Here is a 24855-nt window from a genome sequence, read left to right on the forward strand (position 1 = left end):
ACGTCCGAATCTGCCCGGTTTCAGCGCTATCCCCGGGCCGGACCTGGGATTTCGGGTGCACGATCTGGAATCGGCAATTAATAAAAAAAAAAAATAAATAAATGAGCGTTTCATACTTACCGAGACTCTGTGTCATGGCGGCACACTGCTTTCGGGTCGCGCTTTCACTTCCTGTGCTGTGCACGCAATCACACAGCTTTCCGTGTTTTCTCCGCCCACCGGCCGTCCTCTCAGCTGTGATTGGTTCCTGGCTGACGTGCCCCCTAGCCTGTGACAGTCTCTGCCGCGGTCATCGCTTATCGCGGCTCAGTAATAGGCTGCACTCAGAGCGGGCAGTCTTCTCTATAGCTGCTCGCTCTGAGATGTAGCAGTGCTGTATGTGTCGGCGTGGGACTTCTCCTGTGGATTACGTCGGAGCTGCAGGGTGTTGGGGGTTAATAAAGAGGTGAAGCAGGGTGTGTTTTGTATTTATTCCAAATAAAGGATTGTTCTCTGTGTCTGTGTTTATTTACTGTCACTTACAGGTTTGTGTGATGCAGGTATCTGATAGACGCCTGTGCCATCACACTAACCTAGGGTTTAGTAGCAGCCGTGCGCCGCTATTAACCCCTACTATTACCCCGACTGGCACCGCATCACGCCTGCGGGAAGAGCCGGTAGCGCACACCGGTATGGTCGCATCTAATAGATGTGGCAGTACCGAGCGGCTGCGGGCTGAGGATATTCCAGCCCCCAGCCGGCGTTATTATGGCTGGGGATGAAAATAGGGGGAACCGCACGTTGTTTGTTTTGTTTTTTTTTTTACTTTCACCGGAATCACACATGCGAGGGGCTCACGCGAGTCTGCCATGGCAGCACCCGGCAAAGCCTCGCACGTGTGACTCTGGGCACTGTATACACAGCACAGATACAGTGCGACAGCTGGGGCTGCAGCCGCGCGCTATACCTGTGCTGCCGAGCGTTTATTTTTACCACCATGAACTGACCGACAGTGCACTGCTTTCACCGCCCATCGGCCGTCCTGGCGCCTGTGATTGGTTGCAGTTAGCTGACACTCAGGGTGGGGGCGTGTCTAACTGCAACCAACACGCGCCGGTGGGCGGGGAAAACAATGAATATTGAATTGTCGGCTCCGGAAGGTAACAGCGTGACCCGGAAGGAGTGTGCCGCCATGATAGCGCCTCGGTGAGTATGCCGCGCTCGCTCCTAGCCCTGTATCCCCTTCACAAAAGTTTTTAACCTCCGGATTCCGGTCCCCATTTACTTATATGGTCACCGGATTCCGGAGCGAGTGGGACTCTTAAATCTGGCAGTGATCCGCCGGTACCGGATTATTTGCCGTCCGATCAGCTCTAATCAAGAAATAACTTTACTTTTCTCTAAAATTCTACAAAACTGCAAAATTAATTGTCCTTACCATTAATATGTCTTTGCTGTCTTGAATTCCTTCCTCCTCCCATATGATCATGATCTGCTCTGGGTTTCCAAAGCCAGTTCCATCATCAATGCTGGAGAAAAGATGAAAGCCTCCATAACCAGACAGCAAAGACTGTGAGGCCGTGTTATGGCTATTCTCCTCTATCTGCCAAGCATACATAAAAGCATAAACAACTGTAACCGACATCTGTACGGAGTACAATACAGCCCAGTAGCATTGATTATAAGATAACGGATTCTTAAAAATTAGGGCCAGGACATCAATTGAATATATTACACCACCCACCTGGTAAAGTGCATGTCTTTTCCTAAATGGGGTGGAAGCAGCCGGCAGAGGGGCATGGCTGAACAACCCCTCCTGAAATTCCTGGAAGCTTACTGTGCCATCTCCATCTCTGTCCAACTTATTGAATAAGTCTTCAAGTTCCTAACAAAACACACATACGCCCACATTAAACGAAAATTAAAAAGCTGGCGGCGTAGAGACAGGCAGAATTTTCAATGGGGTTTTTCTCATTATTTCAACCCACAAAAATGTCTTCCTTCAGTTTTGCTTTGGAAACTCCTTGATACTTTGTACAGTCTTCTTTTCAGTAGGGCTCTCAATCTGCTTCATTAGTCCAAGATTAATGTGGAGTGGTGGCAGGAGAACTTTAGCGGGATCAACTAAACTTTTCATAACTACAACATACTCTATTCTACCGCGGAAATGTCCAGCCTGACAAGATTCGGTAACAAGAGGCTGAGAAAACAAAATCCCGATAACTGGTTTGACAAAGAATGTAAAATCTATAAAAGGAAGACTTCAAGAAAGGCCTCAAATAAAAAAAAAAAAAAAGCAAACACAGAGACCCAAACAAACCCACTCAGAGTAGCTTACCAGATCATACAGCGAAATTACAAATCCATCCTCAGAAAGAAAAAAGCAAAACCATACCTCCAAACTCCTCCAACTCCAAGATCCCCTTGAAGACAACAGCTTTTGAACAATGGAACCACCTAGGATCCAACCATAAAAGCAATAGCTTCCACATCCAGAGTGGCAACATCTGGCTGCAGTACTTCAAGGACGTTTACGACAACCCAAGTGAAGACCTGCACCCGGCACAAAGAGCTTGTGAACAAACTGAAGGATATAGAGGAAAAAATAAGATTTCTAAAAACCCCTGGATACACCAATCACATTGAAGAAAATAGAGAAAGGATCACCATGATAAAAGGTTAAAAAACAAAAAAAAACACAACACACAGCGGTCCAGATGCGCTGCTCCCAGAAATGCTAAAATACAGCCCACCAGACATTCAGGCTGTGATAACAAAACTATTCAATATTGTACTGCAGGCTGGCTATTTCCCCAAAAACTGGAATCAAGGCCTCATAACTCCGATAGACAAAAACGTGTCAGCAGAAACCGAGGGAAACTAACTGAGGATCCTCACCTTCCTCACCCAGCACAACGTCCTTAGCAAAAGCCAAGCAGGCGTCATGTCAAAGCACTGCACCATGGACCACAACTACACCTTTCATAGCCTCAACAACCCCATCAAGAACATCCACATCACAAAGCAAAAGAAGATCTATGCCGGCATTGTGGTCTTTAAGAAGGTCTTCAACTCAGTGTGGCAACCAGCACTATTCCTAGAACTGCTGGGGAACGGAATAGGGGGCAAACATATGAGGTCATCTGAAGCTCATACTCTGAGAACAGCTGCAGTGTGAGGGTAAATGGAAGGAGAGCGGTCTATTTCCAACAGCGCTGAGGAATGAGACAGCGATGCAACCTCAGCAACATTTACATCAACGAGTTGGTGGTGGCTCTGGAGTCCTCCTCAGCACCAGGACTCACACTCCATGACACAGAGGTGAAATTTCTGCTGTGTGCTGATGACCTTGTGCTGTTATCACCAACTGAGAAAGACCTCCAAGATTATCTGAAATGCTAGAGATCTTCAACACCACATCACTACTGCCAATCAACAAGAAGAAGAAAAATATCATGGTGCTCCAGAAAAGAAAGCAAAAACCTGCTGACCAGCCTCCCTTTATGATAGACAACTGTCAACGTTGAGAAACCAAGAAGTACACATACCTTGGCCTAAAAATCAACCTATCAGAAAACTTTAAGCAAGTCATAAAAGTTGCTGAAAAACAAGCCGTGCAAAGAAGAAGGCACCATCATTCAAGGCTCATCTATAAAGCGGTACTCCTTGCTCCTACCATCATAAAAACCTTGCTACACTAGGAAGCCCCAGAAGGACCAAGCCCCCAACACACAGCGCCCAAAGCCAGACTGACCCAGCCACCAGCCTACATTGCCTGACAAAAGGTGAAAATCAGAAGACGATACAGAAAGGCAAAGAGGAATATCTTGGTGTTTGGAGGAACGACAAGTCACAGAAACTGACAAAATATCTGAACCTATAGAGGGAGTACGAACTGGCAAAGAGACAAATCCTGAGCAGCACCTACAGTCTACTCATCAAATACGGGCGACATTGACTTAACTACAAACCCGGAGAAAAACTCCGCCAGCAGGAGGCCAGTTCTTCCTGAGGTGCTCCAAATATTCTGCAGTGAGGGACACACTTCAGGAGATCTCTGATCTCCTCCCAGACTTGACAGACGGATGGATAGAGAGACAGAGACAGATGGATAGAGAGACAGATGGATAGAGAGACAGATGGATAGAGAGACAGATGGATAGAGAGACAGATGGATAGAGAGACAGATGGATAGAGAGACAGATGGATAGAGAGACAGATGGATAGAGAGACAGATGGATAGAGAGACAGATGGATAGAGAGACAGATGGATAGAGAGACAGATGGATAGAGAGACAGATGGATAGAGAGACAGATGGATAGAGAGACAGATGGATAGAGAGACAGATGGATAGAGAGACAGAGACAGATGGATAGAGAGACAGAGACAGATGGATAGAGAGACAGAGACAGATGGATAGAGAGACAGAGACAGATGGATAGAGAGACAGAGACAGATGGATAGAGAGACAGAGACAGATGGATAGAGAGACAGAGACAGATGGATAGAGAGACAGAGACAGATGGATAGAGAGACAGAGACAGATGGATAGAGAGACAGAGACAGATGGATAGAGAGACAGAGACAGATGGATAGAGAGACAGAGACAGATGGATAGAGAGACAGAGACAGATGGATAGAGAGACAGAGACAGATGGATAGAGAGACAGAGACAGATGGATAGAGAGACAGAGACAGATGGATAGAGAGACAGAGACAGATGGATAGAGAGACAGAGACAGATGGATAGAGAGACAGAGACAGATGGATAGAGAGACAGATGGATAGAGAGACAGAGACAGATGGATAGAGAGACAGAGACAGATGGATAGAGAGACAGAGACAGATGGATAGAGAGACAGAGACGGAGAGGGAGAGGGATTGATATAACAGATTGACACTGCCCATACCTCATCACCGAGATCTTCAAGTCCAATGTTTTTGCACACAGTCGCGAGCTCCTGCCTGTTGAGGTATCCATTGTGTCCTACACCCAGCTCCTCCCAGATGTCCCGCACCTGGTTTTCAGTCATATCAGAATGAGCATTTGAAGTTCCTCGGGGGCTGTCAAAAAATCCTGGGTTCCATGTCCTTAATTGTCCTAAGAAAGGGTTACAAATATTACCACAGTAGTAATATACTTATGTGCGTGATCATCCAAAATCTTCTATTACACAGGACACGCAGAACATACTTTTCTTAAAGTGGCAGTATATATTTGACATTTATTGTAAACACTTGGTGGATGATGGTCTACAGGCACATTGGTGTTTACTTATAACACACGAGTCGTACTGTACTACTGACTACTTGTGTTACAGCCAGCATTTTCCTGTAGTTTTTTTTTTTTTTGCTGCAAAAATTAAATAAGAAAAACAAGCAAACACTATGGGAAATCACCTACAGAGAAAAATGCTGTGTACACACACAACACACATCCAGGAATACTGTAAATTTTGTACACACAGTTTAAAAAGGGAACCTGTCAGCAAATTTGGGGCCTATAAGCTGCGGCCACCACCACCGGGCTCTTATATACAGCATGTTAGAATGCTGCATATAAGAGCCCAGGCTGCTGTGTAGAACGTAAAAAGCACTTATAATACTTACCTAAAACTGACGCTGCGGTGGCGTTGGGTCATATGGGCGTCTCCGTTCTCTGGTGCCGGTGCCTCCTCTTTCGGCCATCTTCGTCCTCCTTCTGATACCTTTGTGCATGACGCGTCCTACGTCATACACACTCGCCGGTCCCACACAGGCGCACTACAATACTTTGATCTGCCCTGCTCAGGACCTCAGTGCCGGCAAGTGTGGATGACGTAGGACGTGTCATGCAGCCAGTCTTCTGAAGAAGGACGACAAAAATAGCCGAAAGAGGAGGCGCCTGTACTGGAGACACCCATATGACCCAACTCCACTGCACCGACCGTTTAGGTGAGTATTATAAAATGATTTTTACGTTCTACACAGCGGCCTGGGCTCTTATATACAGCATGTTAGAATGCGGTATATAAGAGCCCACTGGTGTTGGCCGCAGCTTATAGGCCCCAACACTGGTAACAGGTTCCCTTTAACTTTAAATTGCCGCATAGTTGTGCAGTTTTCAGCTACAAGGTTTTTACAGTTATGTGCAAGTGACGTCTTTTACAGGCAGATTCTGCTGCGGAAAATGCAGAAAAAAAAAAGAAAAAGAAACTGCTGAAAAGGATTACCATATGTATTTCTATGTAAAACGACTTGCTGTGCACATATTCAGGATTCTGAACATCTTTTAAAACACTTCAAGTTTCTAAAAATACCAAATGGTTAAAAGATGTGACATCCATTCTTTTTACATCTTCAACTCAGAAGACGCTCTGTACTTTACAATACTAACCAATTAAGATGCTAAAAACGAAAACCAGAAGATGGCTGAATGTTTTGGGGGTTTCTTCAACATCATTTGAGTTAAGAAAAACAAAACAAAAAAAAAAAAAATATATAAAAAAACAACAAGAAAACATCACAAAAACCATGGGAAAAACGCTCCGAAAATCTAAAAAAAAAAAACAGTCAGAAAAATGCTCAGGAAACCAGTGAAAAAAAAAAAAAAACCATGTATAGCAGAGCATGGGAAAGAGCCCTTTTCCCTCGGCACAAAACATTCCCATCCCATACTTGTATCTTTTTCCTCCCTCATATATAGTTCTCCAAATACTATAATGGCCCCCACATAGCCTTCCATATAGTATAAAGGGTCCCACATAACCCTTTATATATTAGAATGCACCCCCATAGTCCTCCATGTATTATAATGCATTTCCCATAGTTCTCCATATTTTATACTGCACCACAGTCCCCCATGCTTTATAATGCACCCCCACAGACCATGTGTAAGGTAGCCTCCATATATTATAATGTAGCCCCCATAGACCTCCATGTATAATGCGCTGCTATAGTCTATGTATAAGGTGTCCTTCATGTTTATTATGCAGTCCCATAGACCTCCATGTATCATGCAGCCAGCACCCCCAGGCCTCCATGTATTATGCAGCCAGTCCCACCAGGGCCTCCATGTGTCATGCAGCCATCCCCCCCAGGGCCTCCATGTGTCATGCAGCCAGCCCCCCCCAGGGCCTCCATATGTCATGCAGCCAGCCCCCCCAGGGCCTCCATATGTCATGCAGCCAGCCCTCAGGGCCTCCATGTGTCATGCAGCCAGCCCCCCCCAGGGCCTCCATGTGTCATGCAGCCAGCCCCCCCAGGGCCTCCATGTGTCATGCAGCCAGCCCCCCCAGGGCCTCCATGTGTCATGCAGCCAGCCCCCCCAGGGCCTCCATGTGTCATGCAGCCAGCCCCCCCAGGGCCTCCATGTGTCATGCAGCCAGCCCCCCCAGGGCCTCCATGTGTCATGCAGCAAGCCCCCCCAGGGCCTCCATGTGTCATGCAGCAAGCCCCCCCAGGGCCTCCATGTGTCATGCAGCCAGCCCCCCCAGGGCCTCAATGTGTCATGCAGCCAGCCCCCCCCAGGGCCTCCATGTGTCATGCAGCCAGCCCCCCCCAGGGCCTCTATGCATCATGCAGCCAGCCCCCCCCAGGTGTCATGCAGCCAGCCCCCCCAGGGCCTCCATGTGTCATGCAGCCAGCCCCCCCAGGGCCTCCATGTGTCATGCAGCCAGCCCCCCCCAGGGCCTCCATGTGTCATGCAGCCAGCCCCCCCCAGGGCCTCCATGTGTCATGCAGCCAGCCCCCCCCAGGGCCTCCATGTGTCATGCAGCCAGCCCCCCCCAGGGCCTCCATGTGTCATGCAGCCAGCCCCCCCCAGGGCCTCCATGTGTCATGCAGCCAGCCCCCCCCAGGGCCTCCATGTGTCATGCAGCCAGCCCCCCCCAGGGCCTCCATGTGTCATGCAGCCAGCCCCCCCAGGGCCTCCATGTGTCATGCAGCCTGCCAGCCAGCCCCACCAGGGCCTCCATGTATCATGCAGGCAGCTTCCCCGGGCCTATATGTGTCATGCAGCCAGCAAAATAAAAAAACAAGTACCTCTCAGCTCTTTCTGACCCCTGCGACTGCGGTAGTTATGCCCCTGCCCCCATATGTCACACACCCTGCTCCCTATACAGCCTGCACCCCCATATCACACACACACCCTGACCCACATATCTCACCCTGCCCGTACCCCAACTTACCCCTCTCAAACACTCTGCACCCTTCACATGCTTCTGTCACAGTCTGCAGCCCTCATATCCCACTCACCCTGCAGCCCCTCCCCTCATGTCCCCTCTTTTCTCATTACCACTCATGTGTTCGAAGTATCTTCTCCTGCTTTCTCCCCGGCATCCTGTGTCTCCTCCCACACAGTCACATGGGCGTGACATCATCGCAGGTCCTGGTAGGGATGGTTTCCGTCTGCCGTGCAGGAGCACATCTCCTCTGCAGCAGGTCAGGAACGCCTGGTGGCCTCTCCAGGTCAGGGGCCCCTCTGCCCCCCTGCAGACACTGGGCCCCCCAGACTCACAGGCCGGCCCCCTAACGGTCGCGCAGTCGGCCACTACATAGTGGCACTACACATAGGGGCCCGGCAGCCGGCTCTGCAGAGCGGCTGCCGGGCCCCTATAACCCTGCGGGCCCGGTCGCAGTGGCGACCTCTGCGACAGCGATCGTTACGCCCCTGGTCGTAGTAGCGACCTGTATAATGATCTCTGCTGTCATTAGGACCCTGTCACACAGTGTCAAACATAGCGATGCGTCCTGCCCAGCAGGACATCGCCTTTGAAGAAAATGGTCCAGGACATTCAGCAACAACCAGTGACCTCACAGCAGGGGCCAGGTCGTTGCTGGATGTCACACACAGCAACATCGCTAGCAACATCGCTGTTGCGTCACCACAAAAGCAGCGATGTCACATAGTGAGACGTGGCCTTAAGAATTGTGCGGCTAAAGATCGCGTTACAAACCCACTGCAATTTGCATTTAAAAAAATGCTTGGCTTTGATGCAGTTTTGCCCTTCTAGTAAGGACATGACCATGTTGGCACATAGCATAAACACTGCTTTTTAAGGCCCCTTTCACATTGCGTTTTTCTCTACGTCCACAGGTCCCGTCGGGGCATCCGTCCGGACCGCCCTTCCCCCACTCTGCAAAACGTGCTCCGGACGCATGCGCCCGACAGGGCCATTCACTGTTATGGAGCGCACTGCGTTAGCGTGTGCTCCGTTTTGTGCAATTTTGTGCACATATACGTTTCTGCAGACGGACACCCGAACGTAGACCACCTACGTTCGGGTGTCCGTCTGCAGAAACGTATATATGCACAAAATTGCACAAAACAGAGCACACACTAACGTAGTGCGCTCCATAACAGTGAATGGCCATGAGGGCCTAAGGCTTTTTGTGCAGAAAATCTGTTGCACTTAAGGAACATATGTGAAAAAGTGCCTTATGTTTTTTTTTTTCACAACAACCTGATCAAAATAAAAAAAATTATAAAAATGCATTTTTTATTTAGAAAATTGGGGCAAAAAATGAATCATAAAACAATGTGATCTAGTGAAGATTTATGTCCATGGGAATAAGGCACCAGATTTTTGGCACCCAATATATGAGAGCAACATGGTGCAGACAGACCGAGGCCTAGAAAATGCAGAAATTGTATTATTAAATGCAATAATCTAGAGTTTTGTAACAAAAAAAAAACAAAAAAAAAAAGAAGAAGTAGAAAAGTGTCAAATCTGCACCAAATTGTATAAAACATTTTTTAAAAAATCACCTGCAGAAAAACAGCATTTTAGCATGTTGGAGCATGGCCCTAGGCTATTCAGTGCTACTGACTGATTTTTATCCATAATTCAGCTGCAGGAAACTAGTGTTCTGGATATTATAGATGTAGCCCATCAACTAATCACAATGCTGTCCAGGGCTGCACCTCAATAGGGAGTTTCAGAATCAATGCACATTTTGTCTGCTATTTTATGGCTATGTACACATGGTACTTTTTTTTTTTTTTTAAATGCTTTTTTGCTAAACCTGCATGCTTATCCTGAAGACAGCAAAGTCTATTAGATATCTTAACTGTTGTGCCCATGTTGCTTTTTTTCCTTGCAGATTTGGGGCAGATTTTATTGAAGAATAAAAATCTGCAGCATGTCAATTGTTGGGGCGTTTTTTCTGGGGTTTTTTTTAGCCCTTACAGCCATTGACTTCATTAAATAAAAAAAAAAAAAAAAAAAAATTGCACGTGTTTTTTAGATGCATTTTTCTCTGCTGGTAGGTGCAGATTTCATGCAGAAAATTTCTGCACCAAATCTGCAGCGTGGGCACATACCCCATTACTGCCATTTAGCCATGAACGGTGTGCAATTTATATCAATTACAAAAAAAAGAAACCAAGAAACATTTGTGCGTCACTCGCACATATGGAGTAATATTCTACAGTGTTTCCACGAAAATATGACCTCCCCCGAAAATAAAACCTAGCAGGAGTTTTCAGGGAGGCTTAAATATAAGACATCCCCCACAAAGCAGGAGCAGGTGAGCGCATCAAGGTCATGCGGCGGAAAACACACACACTACAACCAGCGATATCAGTTGCTTCTCGGCGGCGTAAGGACCTTCCAGGACCTGCTGAACAATCACATGGCTGGAAGCACGTGGTATCTCCGGATGTTGTGAATGTGTGCGTGCGATTGTACTGGTATCTGCAATTTCGTGTGTGTGAGTTTATACGATCGGCTGTGTGACTGTTCTGATGTGTGAGTGGCGGCCAGACGCAGGGGAGCACAGGGAGGAATGATGTGGAATGTGGTGTATGTATGGGTTAACCCTGTCTCTGCCCACAGATCCCAACTGCCAGCCTGTGTGTGTCCAGCCCACCGGTCTTCCAGGAGATTCCCCGGTGATCATCTGCTGTGGATCCCCTCACCTTCCGTCAACCTGTACCCGTCGCCGGTTCTGGACTCCACCCGGTATCAGTCTGCACCTTCGCTGATCCCTGTACCCGGTTCCGGTCCTCCGTCCTGATTTCCTTCAGCCTACATCTACCCTTGGACCAGCCTCCCTATCCTGCACGGACATCTTAAGGACGCTAATCCGTATTCCTGTCGTGTCCTGGCTGCTGTGCATCTAGGCTGTGTGTGTGTGTGTGTGTGTGTGTGTGTGTGTGTGTGTGTGGATGATGTGATGTGATCTGATCTATGCGAGTGTCAGCCAGATGTAGGGGAGGATGGCGTACAGCACACCTGCAGGGAGATGTGGGAGCCACACAGACGCCCGGGGCTGGTAAGTATGACGAACCTGGGAAGGGGGGAGGGGGGGGAAATCTGCTTTTTGTGGAGGGTGAACTTATCCCCAACCATGTCTCCTCAAGAATAAGACACCCCCTGAAAATAAGACCTAGTGCTTTTTTCAGGGCAAAAAAGAAAAAAAAAAAAAAAAATAATATATAAAAAGACAGTGTCTTATTTTCAAAGAAACATGTAAGCAGGGTCGCACGTGACGCAATGCAACATTGTCTTTTCATTTAGAGAACCAAACTGGCTGTGTAACCCTGTGCACTCTTCTGATTTACTCCTTGTATACCGCAAATGGAGCGAACATGCAGAGACAGACCAGGGTATTATGTCCCGATTGCTGAGGATGCAAATGTCAAGACCCTTATCTAACCCCAAGAACTGTGCTCTGCAGAGTCCCCATGTGAATGGAGCAGTGGCGAAGCATGTGCACTCTCGCTCCATTCATTAATATGAGCGTTAAAGTCTCAGCTAGCTAGGGCCAGGGGCGTAACTACCACGGTCGTAGACGTCGCGACTGCGACCGGGCGCGGCAGCTTAGGGGCCCGCTCTGCAGATCAGCAAGCAGCTCCTTTCTGTGAAAGGAGCTGCGCTGTTCTGGCACAGACCACGCGGCCGCTATATGACCCGGTGCCGCCGCCGCTAACACTGGGCCCCCTGCCAGTTATCAGCCGCGGCACTGGGGCCCCTTCCCCCGTCATCACACACAGCAACAATGAAGAAGCGTGGAGTGGCCTGTGCAGCTCCACCATTCTCCCTCTGTGCCTGCGCAGTGACGTCACTCCTATGCCATCGCTGTGCCGAGAGCACAGAGCGCAGGCCGGGAGGACGCGAGGCCGGAGAAGCGGGGGAACGAGGAGAAGCGAGGCCAGCAGCGGGGGAACGAGGAGAAGCGAGGCCAGCAGCGGGGGAACGAGGAGAAGCGAGGCCAGCAGCGGGGGAACGAGGAGAAGCGAGGCCAGCAGCGGGGGAACGAGGAGAAGCGAGGCCAGCAGCGGGGGAACGAGGAGAAGCGAGGCCAGCAGCGGGGGAACGAGGAGAAGCGAGGCCAGCAGCGGGGGAACGAGGAGAAGCGAGGCCAGCAGCGGGGGAACGAGGAGAAGCGAGGCCAGCAGCGGGGGAACGAGGAGAAGCGAGGCCAGCAGCGGGGGAACGAGGAGAAGCGAGGCCAGCAGCGGAGGAAAGAGGAGAAGCGAGACCAGCAGCGGGGGAACGAGGAGAAAGGTGAGAACTTGTTTGTTTTTTGGGGTGTTTTTATTTTTTTATTAAAATCAGTGCATACACTGTGGTCAGGGGCCGGGGGGAGGTGGGGGCTGCCAGCATTATGCATGGAGCGTGGTGGGGCTGCCAGCATGATACATGGGGGGCTGGCTAAATCATACATGGAGGCCTAGGGTGAATTATAATATATGGCGAACTATGGGAAATGCATTATAATACATGGAGGACTATGGAGCTGCATTCTAATATATGAAGGGTTATATGGAACCCTTTATATAACATGGAAGGCTATGTGGGGGCCATTATAGTATTTGTAAAAGTGGACAAAGATGCAAACGTTTTGTGCTGAGGGAGCAGGGCTCTTTCCCTCAGCACCCAGCTTTCCCATGCTCTGCTATACATCTCTCAGCACCCAGCTTTACAATACTCTGATATGGGAAAGCTAGGTGCTGAGGAAAATGAATGGAGCAGAGGGGCACATGCTCTACCTCCGCACCAGTTGGGATTTGTGAGAGTGTCCCAGCCGTCGGACTCACACTCATCATTCAGTTATCCCCTATGCCAGGTTAACTTAATCTTGGTACGTACCTTTTCTTGATCCACATTAAAACGGGTAAGGGCAGACGCTTCTGTACTGATGAACCAAGTTCTCATGATGATTTTTTTGGTGACTTTTTGATGCTGTTTTCAGTTCCAGCATCTCACAGTTACAGCAAAAAGGATGGGATTTATAGAAATCCTCATCTTGTAAATTTTTCTTTCAGGTATATTGAGTTGTATTTGCAGATTTTCCCATACAACTACATTAAATGCAGAAAATCCATAGGTAAGAATATTCATAAGTGTTTTTGGTGCATTTCTGCTGCACAAAAGTACTGGGTTTTTTTTAACATGACATACGAAAAAGGAAAAATGTAGAAATAAACGCATAAAAAAAAAAAAAAAAAAAAAAAAAAAAAAAGAAAAAATAATATGCAAGAAATTCAAATTTACCTAATAGGTGCTGTGGATAATTTACAACTTCAAAAACTCCTTCATTATGGCAGCAGTGAGGCGGCCAAAAGCTGTGGGATTGATTGATAAGTGGACACAAGAATTTGAGGGAAAATAGCTGAATAAAGTTAAAATAAAAAAAAAAAAAAAAAAAGTGGCCAACCATGTAGTAAATTAAAAACTATGGCTGCTGCGATTGTAAGGTTGTCAATGCCTCCTGGTCATACCCTAATAACATCACAAAGGGTCATACCTGTGCACCATTTTTGTGGGGGGGGGGAATCTATTTTAAGCAATGTTCACACAGGGCTTTTTTGGTACGTTTTTGCTGTGTCCTTTAGCTGCAGATTTCATGCAAATCGATGCCAATAAAAAGCTGCTTTTTTAAAGTCCCTGCAAAGTCTATGATCTTTCTGAAATCTCATATACACACACACACACACAGATTTTTTTTCTGACTGTCAAATACCTGCGTTTTTGCTGCAGATTTCAAAGAATGAGCATGTCAGTTCTTTGCAGTGTTTTTGCAACGTTTTTTTCATTGATACAAAACATTTCGTAGAAAAAAAACGCAGAAAATCCGGAGCAAAAACGCGACTAAAAAATGCACCAAAATCACAGATTACACGAGAGATTTCTTGCGACAAAATCAAGTTTTGGTCAGGAAAAAAAATGCACTAAAAAAGCCCTGTGTGAACATAGCCTTAAGGCCGCTTTACACACTGCGATATCGGTACAGATATTGCCATCATGCGTACCCGCCACCATCGGTTGTGCAACACGGGCAAATCTCTGCCCGTGTCGCACATCGCCCAGACCCATCACACTACTTACCTTCCCTGCGACGTCGCTGTGACCGGCGATCCGCCTCCTTTCTAAGGGGGCGGTTCGTTCAGCGTCACAGCAACGTCACTGACCCGCCGCCCAATAGAAGCGGAGGGGCGGAGATGAGTGGAACGAACATCCCACCCACCTCCTTCCTTCCGCATTGTGGCCGGGAGGCAGGTAAGGAGAGCTTCCTCGTTCCTGCGGTGTCACACGGAGCGATGTGTGCTGCCGCAGGAACGAGGAACAACTTCGTTACTGCTGCAGTAACGATATTTGAGAATGGACCCCCATGTCGCCGATGAGCGATTTTGCGACGATGCAAAATCGCTCATAGGTGTCACACACAACGGCATCGCTACAGCGGCCGGATGTGCGTCACAAATTCCGTGACCCCAACGAGATCGCTGTAGCAATCTCGTAGCGTGTAAAGCCCGCTTTAGGCTATGTGGGCACTAGGTGTTTTTTTTCACGCTGCGTTTGTGCGTCTTTGTCCACAAAAAACGCACCTGTGGCAAACAAACTTGGCGTTTTTGGCTGCGTTTTTGTGCACTGCATTCAATGAGTGAAAAATGCAGTGAAAAACTGTATAGAAATAATTGACATGCTGCGTTTTTGTGGTCACCACAAAAACGCAGCTACAGCACTTCTGAAAACTCAGACATTGCTGGGGAAGCAATGTCACAGCGTTTTCAGCACAAACGCCGCTAAAAACGCAGCAAAAACGTCTAGTGCGTACAGGGCCTTATTGTGCTTTTGCAAATCAACGCAAAATGGGATTTTTTTTCCAATTGTTTTTTTTTTTTCAAAATGTTAACAGTCTGAACATTCCATTATCTTATAACAATTGCACTAATAAAGCAATAATATACAGCACTTGCAATTATTTTTAGGACGGTCTTATTCCAGTTGTAGGGTTCGCTCATAGGAGCGTATAACACGGCACGAAAAAATGTACTCGGACCCATGTTATTCAGTGAGGCAGAGCAGATCTGCGATTTTTTTTCTCAACGTATAGTCACGTAAATCGGACAAGACTCACGTATTCAAGTCTATAGGTGTAAGGGAAAAATGAAAAAAAAAAAAAAGATCCCACACGGATCATCCTATATTTATGGACACATTACCATTCTGTAGCTCAGGAAACTATAAATGGTCTTGTAAATTAATAGCTGCTGAGTTTTAACAAGTGAGGGAAAAAAAAAAAAATTGTCCTACTTTTCTGGATGAAAATCAGACCAATTTTGTATTATTTTTTATTAACGCTGGTGTCAGCGAAACCTTAAACATAAGTGTTCCACAATTTGTAATTTCCCTATGTCCTACTGTACGGAGACCTGTATATCCATCAATTCCCCGGGTGCAGACCAATGACTTGCAGATGTGGAGAGTCATTACATACTTGCAGCGAACACTGATCCGTGGTCTACGGCCATCACCGCACAACTTACCAGATCCATACACGACAATCCGTCCGGCAGCGCTTCCCTACATTACACTTCACATTATTTAAGATTATTAATTTTACCTTGTGCTTCAAAGTTTTCAATCTCGGGTTCCTTGGAGACATCCGCTTCTTCATCAGACTTCAAGCTCTAAAGAAAAGAGCACATGTGAGACAGATCTCTGCTTAACCGATCCAAGATGGAAAAGTGCATAAAGGGAGAGAAAAGTCTAAACCCGACAGGAAGGCTGAGGGAGAAAATAAAGAATCCTTCACTGGGTTTAAGAATGTGCGTTCACCTCCCAGACAAACCGGAGGCCAAAGCAAACAAATGAAGCCATACAACTCACTTTACACGGTTTCATCTCAACTAGATTCGAAGCCCCAACTCACCATTAACCAGAAGGCTTCCTCTGCAAGTGAAACATTAAACCGGCAGCGGTGCATGGCATGTTCACATTAACACATTCACAGAAAATATAAGAAATCTTCTAAATCTACTAAACCATCCATTCCTGCAGAGCGATCCGTACACAAACACTATCAAGATGAGTGAATAAGGCATTGAATGCGCCAGTATATTGGCCACTTAAGCCATTGATTAGACAATTAATAACTTGGGTGTGTAAAGAATCTTATCAGGAGTCCTGCTATAAAGACTTTCTGAATGAAGTAGAGGAGCTGGAATTTCTGGCATGGCAACTAAAGTATTTCCATTTGCAGATCCTGATTAAGGCGCAGTTCACATGTCTCGTAATCATCCGTTAGAATGGATCCAGCAGCAATCCATTAGTTAAAAAAAAAAATAAAAAAAAAATTGATGCACCAAAATGGACATAAATTCAAGGGATAAAAAAAAAAAAAAAAAAAAAAAAAGTCATGACAACTCCCCAGAAAAAGCCATTAGCCAAAATGGGTCAAATGGCAAATACACTAGCAGGATGCAGCAGGCCCCTATGATGAAGGTGGGGGTAACACAGGTGCAGAATACCGATGAGACAACCACTCACTGCCTACCAAGTCATGGAGGGGGTGGTTGCAGGTAGTAAACTTGCACACTAATGAGATTTGCATAGGGTGCCAGTCACACAGGTACAAGCAATGCACAGTATCTGGCTTGGGGCGCTCTCACACATCCGGCTTTTCGACGGTTTGACGGATGCGGCACACGCCAGTACAGTGTATACAGTACACTGGCATCGCAACAAGCGCCGGTCACATGCTGTCATGTGACCAGAGCATGTGATCCGGAAGTTGCGGCGCTGCCACTGTACTGTATCATGCTGTACTGGCATGCGCCGCATCCGTCAAACCGGCGAAAAGCTGGATGTGTGCGAGCGCCCTTACAGCCCATTGATGACACCCATACTATTAGATCAGGTGGGCCATCCAGCACTATATAAGTGCACCTCACAGGACAGACACCCCAAAGGGCCTGGCTGCATTCTGCAGAAAAATGTCAAATACAAAAATTATAATTCATAAAGTGAGGTATTGGTCCATATTTTGGCCAAAATACGTAAACTCGTAACCCAAGGGTCCTCATGCTTACAAGTTCCTACAACAATATTCAAAATTATTCACCAAAAAGGACATAAATAAAAAAAAAAAAAAAATCAATAAAACTCACCAATGAGTGGCTGTCTCACCAGTAATAAAAAAAAAAAACAAACAAACAAAAAACAGTTGCGCAAATACAACTTTGTTTGGTTTGACAAAAATTGATTTTTACAGGATTCGTTTTATTAGCATGGGAGTCTATGGAAAACGGATCCGTTAACAGATTGCTATTTATCTTCTATTTTAAAGTGATCCATTAAAGGGAACCTGCCAGGTGCAATATACATCCAGGACCATGAGCAGTTCTGTGCATATTGCTAATCCCTGCCCAACCGTCCCTGTATACACTAGCATAGATAAAGAGATCTTTAGAAAAAAAGTATTTCTAAAGATTTTTTATCGTATGCTAATGAGCGTGGGGACTAGTCACCTGGGCATTAGTTCCCTTGGCTAGCTGGCCCACACAGCATGTTAGCACACTCCTGCAGGCTCACTAACATGCTAATGAATGCACAGCGACGAAACACATAGCTCACTGAAGCCGGGAATCTTACACCCAGCATCAGTGAGGTATAGTGCACGTGATTGGACGTCCCAGGACTCCGGATCATGCCCAGTGCGCATCTTTCCTCCTCCAGCTGCCATCAAGAGTGAGGCATGCGCGGCATCACTGAGCATTATTCATAAGGCTGGTTTCACACTTCGTTTATTTAACATGCGTCAGGAACGTTTTTTTGCTGCAAAAGGGGATCCTGCTTTTACAGCAAAAAAACGCATGCAAACGCATCTGTTATTTTGCAGGATCCTGCACTGGATGTTTAGGGGCGGGCATTGGAGTCATGTGATCGGGAGTGAGGGGAACTAGACTGGGAGCCGGCTTCTGACAACTGCAGACGCTGGTAACCAAGGTAAACATCGGCCTTGGATACCCGATATTTATCTTGGTTACGAGTGTCTGCAGCTGCTAGGAGCCGGGCTGCCTGCACACGTTACCAACGTAAACATCGGGTAACTAAGATAAGTGGTTACGCGATATTTACCTTGGTTACGAGTGTGCGCAGCTCTCAGGTGGGAGAGAGAGGGAGGGGAGGAAGGGGGAAAGACAGAGATAGAGAGAGAGAGGGTGAGGGAGGGAGGAGGAGAGAGAGACAGATCACGCGAGACTGGTTCTGGGCATGCTCAGTAGAGCAAGCAGGATCCTGCCTATCAGCACGCCAGCGTTCACCTGCGTTTGCATGCTGTTTAGTCAGGATCCAGCGATTTGTAGTATTTGGACGCAGCTCAAAAACGCTACAAGTAGCGTTTTTGAAAGATGTTAAAAAACTGCAAGTCGCTGGATCCTCACTATAACGCACGCAAACGCAGGTGAACACATGTTAACGCGAGTCCATTGCAAATGCATTGAAGTGAAAACGCATTTGCACTGGATCAGTTTTTCCGCTAAAAAAACGTTATGGACGGATGTTAAATAAACGTAGTGTGAAACCAGCCTTAGCATGTTAGTAATCCCACAGGGACGTGCTACCATGCTATGTAGGCCGACTAGCAAAGGGAACTAACGCACTTGCAACTACTCCCTGGCCTCATTAGAATCTTTACCAATACTTTTTCTAAAGATCTCTTTATCTATGCTAGTGTATACAGGGACTGTTAGGCAGGGATTAGCAATATATGTACCCAGAACTGCTCATTGTACTGGCTGCATATTGCAACATTATCAACCCCATTAACCCCCTTCCAAAACCCTTCTATCAGCAGTATTGCCCTTTTTAACTCTTTCCCCCATGGCAGTTTAATTTTAAAAAAAAAAAAAAAATACTGCACCAGTCTTCCCAATTAGTAAAAACAGTTTCACTACTTCCCCTCCCTCCCCCCCCCAACTGGGTCATATATGATATGGGGTAGTAAAGAGGGATTAAACTCTTCTCTTACCTCCCCGCTGTCCTTGTTTAGACTATACACCCCATCTGGCAGAAGGACCTGTAGACTGTGGTTTCCTGACCATGAGAGCACTACAGGCCCTTCTATCCATGGAGACTGCACTGAGCATTATTGGTGCAGTCTACGCCCCCAGCCCAGGGCATGTACCCCTCCCCCCTACCTAGTTCTGACTGAGCTGTGCGGAGAGTGAATTTAGGGGAGAAGTGAAGTCCCCCTGCAGTCCGCCAGCCGACTCTGTGCGACTGACCAGTTGTCCATAGCTAAGGCCCGCTATACTGCTGGGTTTTGCGCATACTATTAGCTAGCGGTTGCACTGTTGTTGCTATTTCATAAGACTCTCATAGGTTAAAATAATCAACTGTAACAAGATATTTTATTATAATTATATTACGGTATGTCACGCTGCAAAGTATTGGTCTACAACTTAATTTTAGAAAAAAAATAATTTTCGAAGAAAAGTAGTCATTTTTTTTTCAGCCAGGGACTTGATCTGTAGAAAAAAAATAATTGAAAGCAGAACTTCTGCTCCAGCAGCTTTAACCAGAATACATATCTGGACCAGTATAAAGATTCTTATTCGTGTTCTCCACCTTTTATGGCAGCTACACGCTCATTCAGCAAACGGCTATTCTTACCACCCCCCACTGCTGGGCAGCAAGGAACAAGTCTCTGCCAGATACCTAAGGCTTTGTCCGCACACTGCATTTTTGTGGTAACCACACAAATGCACCCTGTGACCAAAATACGCATTAAAACCACATGAGTTTTTTATGCCGTTTTGGTGCATTTTTTATACGTTTTTTTGACCACTTTTTTTTTTTTTTTTTATAATCATCAATGGGTGATAAAAGCAAGGAAAACACAAAAAGAATTGACATGCTGCATTTTAGTGGTCACCACAAAATGCAGCCCCCCAAAAAAGCAACGTCTGCATAGCAAATCTGAAATCTCAGACTTTGTGGGGAAAGGAAAAACATACAGTTTAGGCTATGTGCGCACTAGGCGTTTTTCGGGTGCGTTTTTTGAGCTCAAAACTGCCTGACTTTGCTTCCCCAGCAAAATCTATGACTTCATTTTTGCTGTCCGCACACAACTTTATTTTTAGCTGCGTTTTTGAAAAAAAAAAAATAAATAAATAAATAAATAATGGACATGTCAATTCTTTCCTTCGTTTTACTGCGTTTTTCACCCATGCAATGCATTGGAAAAACGAAGCAAAACAGTGCTCAAAAACGCAGCAAAACGCAGCAAAAAATGCACCGAAATGCGGTAAAAACGCATGCGTTTTTTTTCCGGTGCATTTTTGCCGTGTGCGCGTTTTTTTGCAGCCAAAAATGCAGCGTAAAAAAAAAACCAACGTTGTGTGCGCACATATCCATACGGTGACTAAAAGGTCACCACAAAATGCATCAAACACTGCAGCATACGCTTGGAGCCTTACCCCTTTCATTCATGTGGTCAATAGCAGCCATTGCATTTAGGCCGTTAGTTAGGTGTCCGCCCTGCAACCCCTATCGGTTCCTCCATTAAGTGATTGTAAAATGGCAATAGGGTTGTCATACTAAAGGCCCAGTCACACTAAACAACTTACCAGCGATCCCAACAACGATCCAACCTGATAGGGATCGCTGGTAAGTTGCTAGGAGGTTGCTGGTGAGATGTCACACTGCGACGCTCCAGCGATCCCACCAGCAACCTGATCTGGCAGGGATCGCTGGAGCGTGGCTACACGAGTTGCTGGTGAGCTCACCAGCAACCAGTGTCCCAGCCCCCAGCCAGCAGCGCCGCGTGGAAGATGCTGCGCTTGGTAACTAAGGTAAATATCGGGTAACCAACCCGATATTTACCTTGGTTACCAGTGCACGCAGCTACACGTGCAGAGAGCAGGGAGCAGCGCACAATGCTTAGCGCTGGCTCCCTGCTCTCCTAGTTACAGCACACATCGGGTTAATTAACCCGATGTGTCCTGCAGCTACATGTGCACAGAGCAGGAGCCGGCACTGACAGTGAGAGCTGCGGAGGCTGGTAACGAAGGTAAATATCGGGTAACCAAGGACAGGGCTTCTTGGTTACCCGATGTTTACTGTGGTTACCAGCCTCCGCAGAAGCCGGCTCCTGCTGCCTGCACATTTAGTTGTTGCTGTCTCGCTGTCACACACAGCGATCTGTGCTTCACAGCGGGACAGCAACAACTAAAAAATGGCCCAGGACATTCAGCAACAACCAACGACCTCATAGCAGGGGCCAGGTTGTTGCTGGATGTCACACTAAGCAACATCACTAGCAACATCGCTGTTACGTCACAAAAGTTGTTCGTTAGCAGCGATGTTGCTAGCGATGTTGCTTAGTGTGACGGGGCCTTAAAGGTGCAAATACTCCCCAAGGACATATACTGTACTATCATAGGGAAAACCCTTTGTAAGTTATCCAGTACCCTCCGTGATCCTAAGAACGGCTGTCTGAAAGACATGGGAGTTAAGCACGCACATCCCACTCTATTTATCGTCTAGGGGATGGTCAAAGATATTGGACAGTGCTAAGCTTTTACCAACAGTTCCATAGCCAATGAAGGGAGTGTCTGTGAGCTGCTCCACCTCTAGTTATGTTCACAGGTGACCATGCGGAGGCCTGTTCTAGAGATCACTGGGTGTCCTACAGTAAGTTGCTTTTTTGTGTGCTTCTTTTCTGCACATAAAGCATGTTTTGGCAGGAAAAACGGAACAGGAAAAATGGAACAGCAAAATGTGCATTTTTTATTGCATTTGAATGTTGTTGTTTTTTCCCCATATACGTTTGTCCATGCTTCTTTTTCTGCTTTAAGTCATGGGGATCGCAGGGGGTTCAGGCGCTGCACCCCCACGATCACCACTGGGTCTCTGATTGATGTTACAGATGGGACCCGACTCTCACTGCCCAGAGCGGTGCCCCCCCCCCTGAATGATGTGATCAATAAGATTGCAGCATTCAGAAAGTGTGTGTGTGTGTGTGTGTCAAAGTGCTGTGATATAATCCCCTGTAGTGATAAAGCATTGCAGGGGATTATAGAAACGCAGGAAATAAACACAGAAACAATTGACATACTGCTCTTTTTTTCAGCAACAAAATCTGCAAGGAAAAAAGAAACCGCGTGTGCACAGCAAGTCAGGATTCTCAGATTTTGCTGGGATGCTTTTTCCTTGCTTTTATTGATTAAAAAAAAAAACAAGGAAAAAAAACACATGAAAAAATGCTATGCTGGCACATAGTCTAAAGGCCCAGTCACACAAAACAACTTACCAGCGATCCCAAAAACGATACGACCTGATAAGGATCGCTGGTAAGCCGCTGTGAGGTCGCTGGTGAGATGTCACACAGTCAGACCTTACCAACGACACAGTAACGATCAACGACCTGTATAACGATCTCGGCGGGCGTTGGGACCGTGTTAGGCTGCTTTCACATCAGCGTTTTCCTGCCGCACTGCCAGATCCGGCATAAGTGTAGTACAGTTCAATACAGTTCACTTGCAAGCTCGGGCACATGCAGTCATGTGACCGGAGCATGTGACAGCATGTGACCGGGGCTTGCCGCACTGTCTGTGAACTGTATTGAACTGTACTGTACTTGTGCAGGATCTGGCAGTGCAGCAGAAAAACGCTGATGTGAAACCAGCCTTAGGAGGTCGTTGGTAGGCGTCAGACACAGCGATGCGTCCTTCCCAGCAGGACATCGCCTTTGAAGAAAATGATCCGGACCATTCGCAACGACTAGTGATCTCACAGCAGGGGCCTGATCGCTGGTAGGTGTCACACATAACGAGATCGCTGGTGAGATCGCTGCTGCGTCACAGAAACTGTATCTCAGCAACGATCTCGTTAGTGATCTCGTTGTGTGTGACGGGGCCTTTAGATCTAGAGATGAGCAAACCTGAAGTCTGAAGTTCAAAGTTCGGTTCGAAAACAAACAAAAAGAACAGAGTTTGGGTTCGAAGTTCGAGTGCGTTAAGAGTGCAAACCACTCAAGCGAGCAGTGCTGTGTCTGGGTATGAGTGACGCTCAGCCCTGTGCGAGCTGCGTGCAGTGTTTGAATGGCCCTCACTTGGGGTAAAATCAGTATGATCTGATATAATGTGCACACACACACAAAAAATAAATAACTGTGTCCTACGAACCGAACCGCCAAAGATTTGCTCATCTATAGTAAGATCCACAAACTTTTTTTTGCATTTTTTTCCTCTACAGGCTTTTTAATGTGCCTGAAAAAATGGACATAAAAACACCGATGCATTTTTAGGCTCATAAGCTTTCTTGTACTAAAACAAGTGCATTAAAAAGGTTTATTCAAATCTGCACCAAAAATGCAAAGAAACGGAAAAAAACAACAACAAAAACACAGCAAAAGCAATGTGTATTGTTATAGCATATTATGATGTGGACAAAAGCAGAAGGCATGCATGATAGTTGTGTGTGTGTGTGTGTGTGTGTGTGTGTGTGTGTGTGTGTGTGTGTATATGCATATATATCAGTGTGTCCACCCATATCCTGTCCACCGCCATTAACTTGAGAACGGCGGCAGCTATAGGCATAGAAGTGGTGTCTAGATATAGTAAGGGTATGTGCGCACGTTGCTTTTTACCTGCTTTTTACCTGCTTTTTTGCTGCTTTTTCTTCTGCGCTGTTTAATGCCAAAATGGATGTGTTCTTCTATTCAAGCAAAGTCTATGGGAATTTGGGTTTCTTGTTCACACTATGGTGTTCAAAATGCTGCCTTTTTGTGGCAGAACTTTGGTCAAAAACTCAGCTTTGCAGTGCAAAACCCAAATGGCAAAAACAATTGACATGTTGCTTCTTTGAAAAGCTGAGTTTTTGACCAAAGTTCTGCCACAAAAAGGCAGCATTTTGAACAACATAGTGTGAACAAGAAACCCAAATTCCCATAGACTTTGCTTGAATAGAAGAACACATCCATTTTGGCATTAAACAGCGCAGAAGAAAAAGCAGCAAAAAAGCAGGTAAAAAGCAGGTAAAAAGCAACGTGCGCACATACCCTAAAGTAGCCATGCGCTATGCAATAAAACCACCTATAGCGCCACCTGGTGGAAAACAACGGAGTTAGCATTTTTATCTTGAAAACGGAACGACATAGGGAAAAAAAGTGAATTAAAAAATTGTAGGGCATCATCAATTCAATACGAATTGACACCTTCCATACAGAACTGCTATGATATGAAACCCATTACCCCCTCCAAAACATTGAATGCTGGTCACGCATATGGCGCTCATTTAACTTTGATGTTTGATCAAAGTGGCCACCGTCAGCTGCAATGCACATCTGGACTCTGGACAGCATACTGTATCTTGCTGCACGTTGTGCAATATGGTAGGTGGCACATTTGCACAAGCATCGGTGATACTTCGTCGTAGGTCCTGCAATGTTGGTGGAGGGGTCGCAAACACCTGCTGTCTGATGTGACCTCACAGAAAGAAGTCCAATGGGGTCAGGTCAGGTGAGCGTGGAAGCCACTCCACACAGCCACCAAACCCAATGACTTGTAGGAAGGTCTCCATGAGGTATCGCTTGACGTCCGCAGTCTTGTGAGTTTTACACGCTCTAATCATAGCATTTCTGTATGCAAGGTGTTGATT

General features: G+C 46.5%; 1 protein-coding gene across 1 annotated transcript in view; it reads right to left on the minus strand.

Moving 5' to 3' along the window:
* NINL (ninein like) overlaps nucleotides 1–24855 on the minus strand; it is a 321722-nt gene that overhangs the window by 167488 nt on the left and 129379 nt on the right. Inside the window, exons 5-8 of the mRNA XM_075339423.1 lie at nucleotides 15815–15881; nucleotides 4891–5081; nucleotides 1724–1864; nucleotides 1418–1582 (exon numbers count right to left, since the gene is read on the minus strand). Coding sequence (XP_075195538.1) covers nucleotides 1418–1582; nucleotides 1724–1864; nucleotides 4891–5081; nucleotides 15815–15881 — 564 coding nt within the window. The remainder of the gene's footprint in view (nucleotides 1–1417; nucleotides 1583–1723; nucleotides 1865–4890; nucleotides 5082–15814; nucleotides 15882–24855) is intronic.

The sequence above is a fragment of the Anomaloglossus baeobatrachus genome, chromosome 3 (assembly GCF_048569485.1).
Source record: "Anomaloglossus baeobatrachus isolate aAnoBae1 chromosome 3, aAnoBae1.hap1, whole genome shotgun sequence".
Taxonomy (NCBI): Eukaryota; Metazoa; Chordata; class Amphibia; order Anura; family Aromobatidae; genus Anomaloglossus; species Anomaloglossus baeobatrachus.